This window comes from Athene cunicularia (genome assembly GCF_003259725.1).
Source record: "Athene cunicularia isolate RWA chromosome 14 unlocalized genomic scaffold, athCun1 chr14_part1, whole genome shotgun sequence".
Classification (NCBI taxonomy): domain Eukaryota; kingdom Metazoa; phylum Chordata; class Aves; order Strigiformes; family Strigidae; genus Athene; species Athene cunicularia.
This window is the reverse complement of record NW_020799118.1, coordinates 8,064,366-8,075,538: the sequence shown is the minus strand read 5'-3', so window position 1 is coordinate 8,075,538 and position 11,173 is coordinate 8,064,366. Positions and strand designations below refer to the sequence as shown.

General features: G+C 39.6%; 1 protein-coding gene across 1 annotated transcript; it reads right to left on the bottom strand.

The window, feature by feature from the left end:
• Positions 1-350: 350 nt before the first annotated feature.
• On the bottom strand, positions 351-11,172 carry NPTX2 (neuronal pentraxin 2; the record flags this gene model as incomplete). Its single annotated transcript, XM_026859157.1, has 5 exons — positions 351-1,996; positions 3,919-4,098; positions 5,535-5,779; positions 9,257-9,473; positions 10,933-11,172. Coding segments are annotated over 5 exons (1,110 nt in total), but the record flags the coding sequence as incomplete, so codon positions are not given.
• Position 11,173: the final 1 nt, after the last annotated feature.

Below are 11,173 nucleotides of genomic sequence, written 5' to 3'. Positions count from 1 at the left end.
AGGGCTCATAAGCTTTCAGTTTCTCACAAGTGAAAAAAATAAATATGAACATATGTTCTGTGTCCCATCCCACTCCCATTAAACAGCCATAGCTCAGGCCCTGCCATAGACCAGCACCAATGAGATCTTCAGACACTCTACCACATCCAAATGCAGGGACCCTCTTCCCAGTCAAGGTTACACACAGACCGAATCCCCTCTTGGTAGAAGATTGTGATTTAAGACATTTAGGGAATAAAGATAATTTCTTACAGGACTGTACTTCTCTCAGTCTAGAGAGACAGTAGCTGAACTCCTAGCAGCCATGAAAAACAAGATTGTCTTGTGTGACTATAAAGGAATTAAAAGACTCATTTTACAGTGCATTTTAATTAAAAGTTCATTATAAGAATTTTCTTTTAAGAACAGCATACTACATATTAATGGAAATATGTAACTTTATCCTACAAATGGGACTGTCACCATATTATTCTTACAATTCAAACATATGAAAAATAAAATATGATATTTAGCTTTATAAATTCCCCCTCCCCCCTCTTTAAATCTTTTCTTTTAAATAACAAAAGTATTAACTCTTTCCCAGTACAGTGCATTTGCTATCTGCGAGCCACGAACCAAGTAGTCACATCAATGCCAAGGAAACATTGCAACATTGTTTGCAAAATATCAAGAGAAAATAATAAAAAAAATATAGTAGTCAGCCCAGTGCTTACAGAAGAGACAGTCAACAAGAATTGAAGAAACCAGCACATTTTCATATTACATAGGACCATTATAACATAGAAAACAGTGCAGAAGACTTATGCTGGAAAAATATATAGCTATTCTCAGCAAGCAGAAACTGAACTTTGGCACTTGCTCATAAAAAGGCCTTTCAAAGCAAAACAAAAATGGAAATTCACTTAATCACAGCTTGTATATTAAAAAAAAAAGACATTGACTAAAGCAAGAGAAACAATAGAGAAAAGTTTACAAGCCAGGTCACTACGAATTCAGTACATTCAGCCTACAGAAAATACAAATACAGTCTTTCATCCATCCACCTACGCTGGGATCCTGGCTAGCAAAAGACAGGCTTTGGGACAGAACCTTACCTGAAGCATCTCTATTACAGTGGAGCTATGCTGATTACACAATCCCCTTTCTTCAAATTGAACTAGAATAGCATGGCTCAAATACATTGCCTCCTTACCATAAAATAAGGCTTTCTAATTGCAAATTAAAAAGCAAGACCCTTGCACTCAGACAGTGGCTGTTCTGTTCTACCCATTGTTGCACCATAACCACTGTAGTGTAAGGATTAACAGATTTCTTTTAAAAGGGTTAATAAGGAATGGCTTCAATTCAAAGGGGAGACGATAGACTGGAAGGCAAGATTCACATTTAGCCTGTTAATCTTAGTGCTTTGTCAGCACTGCACATGATCAAAAGGAGACCTATAGTTAACATGTGCACAGCTGTTCCCCCTCCCTGCCAGAAGTGCTGATGTACTGAACTCGGGCCTAACCAACAGGCTGCTGTAGGCCAAAGCATATTTTTGGATCAGGCCATAAGGAAGCACGGGCTGCTCTAGCCAAGAAGTGCTTCTTTCATTGTCAGGCTCAATGCCCCAAACTAGCAGCTATCTTTGCACCAAGGCAGTTTACTCTTTTTTTTTTATTCTTTTAAGGAGTTAAGATTGGGGAAGGGCAGAGAGAAAAGTAAGTGCTTTAGATTGCACAGAATATTGTCCTACTAAAGGGGGCACTTGAATGGGAAGTGATTGCAGCTATAAATCTAGCAGACGCTCTTCACATGTCTCCACAGGCCATTTAGTAGCACCTCCAAACACATCAACGTTGTTATCAACCCAGGGTATGATGTTGCCAGGCATGTTGGTAGAGCAGTTAGCAATATTCATGATGTCTTCAGCTTTTAAGACCCTGTCCCATATATTGAACTGGCTCATCTCCCCAACGAAGGCTTGAGTTGCATCAAATCTTCCTCCTACTGTGTCCTTTAGGCACACAAGAGTTAGGATTAGATGGGAAGGTTATTGCAGCATTTTCTTCTTAAAACTTGAAGACCCTCCCCCCCAGCCACACTGCTAGAAGGAGGTACAGAGCTAGGTCACAGAGACAAACAACTTCACATTTCTAGAAGGGCTACCTTGAGCAAGATGTTCAGTTAACAGTTAAAAGCTCCAATCTGAAATGTGTCAAAACAATTCAAAGCAAACAGCAGTGACTGTGTACCATCACAAAGGCCATACATAACTAACCCTGCCCCAAGCACTAGAGCAGGAAGGCAGCTTTACATACTGAGGCTACTTTAGGAGCCATTTTGCAAGCTTGGCACAGGACATCTTCAGCAAGAACCGCAGAGATGTGTAAGATTACTCCAAAAGCTTTATGGCTATAGATTATACTGTACTGCAGTCCTTGACCAATAATCTGCAGGGCCTGTAAGATGTGATCTTCGGATCCAAAGACACAGGCTTCTTCTGGTTGTACCAAATGACTAACTCAAACCACTATAGCATAAGCCTAGAAGTATTTGCTTTCTCCGTCCATTACTCAAGGACAGCAATCACACATTTTGTGCGGGCACACTAATATGACACCAATAGCATAGGATAGAACCAGGCACAGTACAGGCAAATGGTGTGAAAGAGTTACAGAAAACCTTCCAGCCACTTAACAGTGAGCTGGAGCATCTGCTATGCAGAGCGTATTAGGATTCTAAATTTACCATTCTGTCATTTATGTGACAGATAAAGTATCTGCTCAAATCAGTGTCAGGACAAAACTAATTTTTAATTGCCCCATTGTGAACCTGGGAATCCTGGAGAAAGGCTATTTCCTCATTACATTTTTTTTTTTTTCAGTATATGTATAACCATACAAAGAGCAGGTAGAGAAAAAAATGTGAAGATAAGCCACACAATTCATAGGCAATAGCTTACTGAGATGTCAACTAGAAGAGCGAGATTCAAAATCCTTTGGGGTTTGGGGTTGGTTTTTTTTTTTTTCCCCAATATTCAGAAAGGACTTAACCTCATGAATGCCTTCTGTTGGAAGTACCAGTATTCAAACTTTATTATTATAGCATTTGCAGTAGGAATTTACCTACATGTTTAATGAGAATCCAAATGTCTGATTCATAGTTTGTCCCTTTAACTTCAGACTCATCTTTAAAGCAGACATCCAACTCCAAATGAATGACAGACTCCACTATTCTAAAAATATGTTGCATACCTGAAAAGCTGCAGAATTGAGTCTGGAGGTAGTTCTCCATAGTGGGCCAAATTATAAGAGACCCTGATACACCCACAAGCATTCCAAGTGCCCACAGTTGTTGGTTCCCCCACCCCCAGACACCACACTCCTTGGTCTGTTCTGGGGCTCAAGGACTAACATCTTTCACCTCTTGGGATAAAGAGGAAAGGAACAGGGAAACCCAGTACACTGTAGAGGGAGACAGTGAACTTGGCTTCAGGTAAAAAAAAAAAATTAGAATGAATCAAAGCAATTATAGTCAGTTTGCTTTCAGCAAGCTCCTTTTTGACAGCTCATACAACAGCACTGGCCAATTCTGTCCTTTTCTGTAACTTCAGTGGCCACATTGCTAGTTACCAGCAATCTAGCTCAAAGGCTTTAATTTAAGGCATTATTCACATCACTGACAAAGCACACTGTAGCATTAAGAGTGGGAATAGGAATAGCTGCAACATGAATATTCTGAATATTTAATACATGAAACAAAATATACCAATGTGTGACTGCATTAAGTATTTGTTGCTTTGTTTTAGTCTGATATTGTGTATGCAACAGGACGAAGTGTTTAACAAAGAAGTTTTCTTACAGCTGTCATTTGTTTGGGGCATTTAGATTTTTCTTTTTTTTTTTTAAACCCTGGAACACACTGTCATTCACTTACCTGTTCCTGACCCAGGATCAAGACACCTCCAGGTTTAATTGGGTGCCAAGGAGCAAGATTCTCCCCAGTGCCAAGCTTCTCTCCATCCTGAAAAGCCTCCCACATCCCATCTCTGGTTGTCCATGTTATACAGATGTGATGCCATTTTCCATCACTGATGAAGAGAGGGAGCTGGGCAACCTATAAAAAACAAAGAAAAACACACATTGCAAACCCAAGTCTACCAGTTCAAGTACAACAGTTTAAAAGGGACAGTATTTACACTGTCCCCAGAAACAAAAATTTCAGCAGCAGAAATTAGTCTACATTTTTCTACTTTGTCTCAGCTCTCCTGTATTCAGGAATACAGTCATGCTTTTTATCCTCTATGTGAGCCTTTGTTTCATCTAGAATCAAGTGACACAAGTACCAGAGTCTAAGCTGCTATCAATCCACTGATCCTGCATACTGATCTGTGGCATTTGTTGTTTAAGTCTCAGCATTTAGTCCTAACTTTCCATCCAGGGCTCATGTTAAGTTTCTGTTAAAATCTGGGCACCATTTGCAGTAACAACTCTGACAAATGGATCTGATGCTTCTAGTAAAACTCGTGGAAACTTTTACATAGGGCTCCAAAAAAGGAGGAATTATGCTCCTTTAGGAATTTGATCTGTAAACTTACTCAAGTCAACATAAAGACACAAATGCAGTGGGCTATGGAGCAGCCGTGATGTGGGAGAAAGAAAAGCCTTAAAGAATATTAATAGTGCTGACATAATATTGAAGAGAAAAAGTTATTGCTAAAGATAAGCAGACTACTCAGGTTTCCTTCTCTTCCACAAAACATTAAAAATAATCAGCTGCCCACTTTTATTGATTTGGGAGCACAATAGGACTGTTAAAAGTCCTTAACTAGCCACATGACTGAACCACCCAAGTTGTGTTGTAGATCTGTAAACACCAAATTCCTCAGAGAGCAGTGAGTTACTAGGAAACCTAGCTGAAGGTGAGGAGAAAGGAAGTATTTATAATCTATTTTAATGCCAAGTTTCAATGGGTTTTGTTTTCCTCAAGGTTCATTCTGAAGCTTGTCAGAAACCAGTTGTATTAAGTAGAGAGACAATTGTTGCTTTTTGTATCTGAAGTCTGAAAAAAAAATTATTTAAACTGATGTTCAGTCACTAAGCACAACAAAACCAGCCCCAATTACATGCCTTTTGCTCTCCGTTTTCTGCAAAATTAATTTTAACCCATCTGAACTTCTAGGATTAGAAAGACAGAAACACTGCAACTGACTTAGATCTCACATGCAATAGCATGGCTTCAAATACTGCTTCTGTTTCATAAAACAGCAAGAAGCCAAGATCTCCTTGTAAATTCCAAGGACATGCATAAGTGTGTGCACATCTAGGTGTCATGCTGCTTTGTTTCAACACAAAAATACATGTACCATTTGACTTTGAGTACTTCTATGAACTTGCAACAAACAGATGGGTAACAGACCAGTAGACACCAACATCTCAAAGGGCCAGAGCTGGCTTCTCTCAGAGAGAATGGAAGACTTACTACAGAGGTAACAAGAGTTCAGGCCTTATCTTGATTACGTAGACAATAAAGACAAGTTAGTGAATTCTCACCTTATCATTAATTAGCAGTTCTATTGGATTATTCCCCCATTCTATGAGGACAATTTCATTAGCCTGCCCAGGAACAGCATATGAGAATGGAGTACCAATTCCAGGAGAAGCACTTGATCTCAACCACAAGCATACAGTAAAAGCATACAGCTCTGGCAGAGTCTTCTTGATCTTCCCATATAAGTAGTTCGTGCGAAGAGGAAGAGAGACTTTGAATTCGTCAGGTGACTTAAATGCACTGTTACCTAGAATTACATTGAGGAAGAAAAACCCTTAACATTAAACAAAACAAACAATTTGCAATTCAGGTTAAGAAATAATATAATTGATACTGAAAAATCTCTGGAATTTTAATCACTTTAGAGAAGTACACACAAAAAATACTGAAGTAGTATTGCTGAATGTTGATTTTGCAGCACAGAAAAATACAACTAGATCGTATACACATCATGCTAATTACTTAGTTTATTTTTTTCTGCTCATTTAGAGCAAAAGACTAGATAGCAGACAACTAATGAGAGGCTGATAAGTATTTTCTTTCTTCATTGCTTAGTTCATGGCTGGAGGCCTGAGTATTTCAAACAATTCAAACTGTTTTAAAAGATATTTACTGTTACTAAACATGGATTCTCTGGCATGTTCATTATTAAAGCACAGTGCTTCAAAACCAGTATTTTTTTCCTACTACTGCTACGCACAGAGCTATCAGCAGCATCGCCATTTTACAGATACCAGGCTGAGAAACAGGTTGATGCTCATTTTGTGTGGCCACTCTGAAATAAGAAAATTATGACATATTCCAGAAAGCAGAGTTAAATTCAGTAGAACTGGTTTCTGTCCCACAGACAAACCAGGAGGAGATCTGAACAAAAACATGAAGCTGAAGCTCAAAGAGATCCTGAAGAAAAATGCAATATGGAGTTATGAACTATGAAAACATTAGACATTTGGTTTGATATAAAAGCAGAAATTATTTAGCTTTTTCTAAAACAAGTGATAAAACCAGTGAGATACTCCAGAGATGTTTATGAAACTGAGAACTCTTAAGACCAAAACTTTCTAAAGTTGCAATACTCTGTATTACATAGTTTGTGTATACTTCTGGTATCTGCTTACAAGTAATTTTCTAGAACTAAATATTAAGAGAGATCCCACACTGTGCCACAAAATGAAACCCCACAGTTCTGTAGTAGTGTCACCCTCAACCTTTTAGCAACCTGTTCTGAGTCCCACTCATTTCCTTTACTCACATTCTTCAAAACAAATTCAATCCCCCTGCCAAAATTCACACTCCCAATCCAAATGAAGAGCTGCTGTCACAAAAGGTTGCCACAATTCTCATATGTAATTTTTAAACCATTGGCATTCCCTCAGTTCCCATTCTCAGAAGCAAAGTGTTTTGACTGCATTTTTCACAAAACGAGGGGGTGGAAGAAGAAAATGCTTGTGTGATGCTTGCATCTATCTTGAGGAACTTACAGACCAAAACCTGAAATATTTTAAATTCTAAGCAAAAAAACCCCAGGGTCTTAAGGCTAATGTTGAGCAACCTCTACCAGGCTAGCACAACCAATCTCACATATAAAAAAAAGAAACATACTCCATTAAGAGCATTATTCACCATGTGAAGGTGCTTAAGGAAGCAGTAACATGTTGGAAAAGAACAGCAAAAAAAAAATCCTTTTTTATATTTTTCAGTTTGTTCTTATGACTTGAAATCATCCACAACTCCAAATGATAACATGAACCTCTTGCCCTGGGCAATGGGCACATACACAGGATAAAATAATCCTTTTCCTAAAGAATCTGAATTCTTTTTAGATAAAAGGGGCAAGAAATACCATTATTCTCTTTTAGAGACAGAGAAAATAGATTTAGACATAGCAAGTGACCTGTTCACATCTCCAAAGCTAGGTATCACACTAAGATCCAGGCACTATTAGTTGCAGGGTCATTCCTCTACCCAGTCCTGCTTTTTAATGCATCATCTACTGCTGTCAATAGAGACAACGTGTGAAGGAATTAGCAGAAGACTTTGGCAATCACAACAGTTGTACAAGCTTCAAACCCTTCTGCCCCACTGGTAACTAAGGACAGCTGTAACAACTACAGAGAAAAAAAAAAACAAAGTTCATAGTGTCACATTATAAAGCTTTTTTTCCTCCATTCATTTAGTCTCAGGAAAACAAGGAGCTTATGACACTCTAGGTAGCTGTCAGGAAGATGCTAAAAAATATGGCATTTAAAATAAAAGCACAATAGAAATACTATTTTCAAAAGAGGTCAGATCACTTCAAATATTGTCTGTATTTAATCTACAAAATCACCAAGTCCTCAGATCATTATTACCCTCACCTTGATGTGACAGAGGAACCAAAGGCATAGAACAGTTAAGCTGCACTGTAATAGAGAACAAATTACACAACTAAAAGAGCATCTGTGTCTTGGTTCCTGGCCCAAATTCTTCACTTTCCTGGAGACTTAAGACAGTCCTCTCTCCCCACACACACAAAAAAGGTGGGAACAGGCTATTTTCAACCTAACTAAATTACACATTCTTCTTCTCCCATCATTCCCCTTTTCTTTCTGATGGCTTGCTGGTATGAGTCACATCTTTCAGAGACTAGCAATATTTGCCACAGAAGACATTAACAGGCCACTAATGCTCCAGAACTTTAGTTGCAGTTTAGGCTTTATCTTGGCTCTCATGAAATACTAAAGGACAGAGCCAGTAGAAGATCTCTTCTTTCTTCTTCCCTTTTCTCTTCCTTCACACTTTGTAAATAAAAAAAATAAAATATTACACAAATGGATCCATTAGCCTGTATTTTAAAATTCATGAGATGCGTATGTTTGCACCATTTTGAAAGCATGTCCATTAAACTGCTTTTAAGCAGAGAGCCTATTCACCTTGGAAAATCATTTAAAGACTGGGCAGTGATATTTACTGCTACTCTAGTCCTACACAGTTCACTCTGTAGGTGTACATAGTCAATAAATAGTTCTGTTCTTTAGCTCACTTCCATGGGCATTTGTAATTCAAATAAACAGACTCTACTCAAGCAGACAGATCTCTAATAATTAATCTAAGTATCTGAATAAATGACTAGGATAAAGAGAGTGTCCCCCCAGTGGCACCATGTCTAATACACTGTAAACTGTGAAGGCTATACACTTGGGACAGGACACAATTCAAGTATCTGCAGTTACCCAAAGTTATAACCAGCAACCAAAGGGAAGACCACCAGCAATACTTCCAAAGCAGCAGGAAATGGTTTTGATATAAAATACCATTCTTTACCCCAAAGGCAGCTGTGCTCATTAAATTTAGCCCATATGATTTTCAGTCCAAAGAAAGGCAGCTCTTCTCAGATGCATACCTGACATTATCTAGGCATTTACCTGACACCAATGTCATACTTGTTCCTAATTCTGTTTGCCTCCTTATAGATCTTTCCATCCCACAAACTCCAAGAGCTTCATCCTACCCACCCACATATGCCAAATTAAGAGACAGCAAGACAGAGCCATGCAGAAGCCTGTCAAGCAGGAAGGCTGTGACAAAAGGAAAAAGGGAATCCAAGTATTTGCACTGTCACCTATTATTTAGCCCAGTACCTTAACTGTCTTTCCCTCAAGGCACACATTTAGACTACTGCACTAGAAAGAAGACAAACAAAATTAATCAGCATGGGGTAGCGTTTAGATTCTGTGCAGATTACCTTTTTCTAATTCAGACACTCTTTCTAGCAATGCATTCAAGGCAGTCTCTGTCTTCTGCCGATGGGCCGACGTCTCGTTATGAAGCAAAGACTTTTCATCCTCAAGCTCAGCCACTTTGCTCAGGAGTTGGCGTTCCAGGTCTCCAAGCCTCCGTTGAAGCATCTCTCGAAGGTCACTAGGCAGTGCTGCATATGAGACGTTGGCTCGGAGTTGGTGCTTTAGGGAAAATGAAAAGAAAAAAATTGTCATTTCTAAAACACAATCTGTGAAATGTGGATTGCTCCAGATGCAAGTGGAAGAATGCAAGATCACTGAGTTCTCCAGCAAGTACAAAAGAGGCATTGGTTTTTAGTGCTTGTCATGTCCAGTGCTTCTATCAACACTGTAGCTAAACATGTCCCGAAACAAAAGGGTGCTTTTGTTAGAGGCTTCAGTGTTTTGTATGAAGGAATCTTCATACATTTAAGTTGAATACAATAAATGTAGGGAGCCAGGTCTGGTGTGCCCTTCCATTAGTATGGGTACATGTTGCACATTAGTCAATTTTTGCTTTACTTACTACAAATGACATTGCCAGTGTAAGAAAAAATAGAAAAACTATTATCTCTTTTTAAATAGAAAACTAAGCTAGTTCAAAAGCAAATTTACTAAACAAAAGTTTCCTCAATTTTGATTTGTAGATAAGGAAGTTAGATGTTCTTTAGCTCAACTGTAAGTATTAGCCAATGAAAGTATTTTTATTTAAACTGGAAGAAAAAAAAAAAAAAGGCCCACACTCTCTCAAATATAGTATCTTTAAGGATAAGAACCCCAACAGTACCACCTACTATAATATCCTAATGGAGTTTCTTTTCTACAATCCTAAGAAAATTATTCAAAAAGACAGCAACAGTAATAAAAGGATGTTACACTCCTAGATCATTCCAAACTGTACTTGAAAAATAGTTTAGAGTGTTTAGACCTCACAGAATAACCTTTAAGGAGCTACTCACTATCCTCACATCATCACTGACCAGAGGACAGCAGGAGGACACGCATGTAGCTCTCAGGGTGTGGAAAAAAAAAACATCATCCAGCATGATTCCTGTGGGAACACGCTCTATATTTCCATGAGTGTCACTCAACCATGGGCACTGTCCAAAGGCTCATGGAAATCACTTATCAGTGGGCTCGGACCAAATCCCCTTTCTACTCGCAGGCATAGTGAATCAGGTTCGTTTTATTCTACGTCAGCTCTAAATACATCATCTCATCTTTACAATCTGCCCAACACAATCTCATCGTTACCACTGATCTGTTCAGCACCATATGCCAAGGACTTACTGCCCAAGACGTCAGCTTTATACCTCAAACCTCATGAAGTCACATTCCCAGAGAGATTTAAACATATTAATACAGAGACTAAGCTGGCGACAAGCAGGAAAACCATAATCTTCCCCCACGCAGTGGGAGAATACATTCAGAGAAGCTCGTCAGGGTTTTTTACCATAAAAGCAAACAGATAAATAATCACGAGAACAAGACAAGCCAGCCAAGCAACTCACTCCCAGGGCTCAGGCTGGATTTATCTCCGTAAAGACTAAGTTGCGTCCAAAGCCCCCGTTACACGTTAAGTCGTTCCAAGTTTCCAGGAGGGCGGGTAGGGAGCCTGGCCCACCCCACGCCCCGGCCCTACCTCCAGGCTCTCCAGCCGGTCCTTCAGGGTCTGCATGGTGCGGCTCAGCTGGTCGATGACCTGCGCCGGGTCCCGCGGCAGGTCGCCCATAGTGTCCTTGCCCTTGCCCAGCTCCTTCTTCCACGTCCCCGTGGCGGACCTGCCGTCGGCGCCCTCGCAGCGGCTCAGCTTGCCGGTGAGCTCCCGGATGGCCTCCCGCTGGCTCCCGATGGTCTCCTTCTGCTGCAGGACGGTCTCCCGC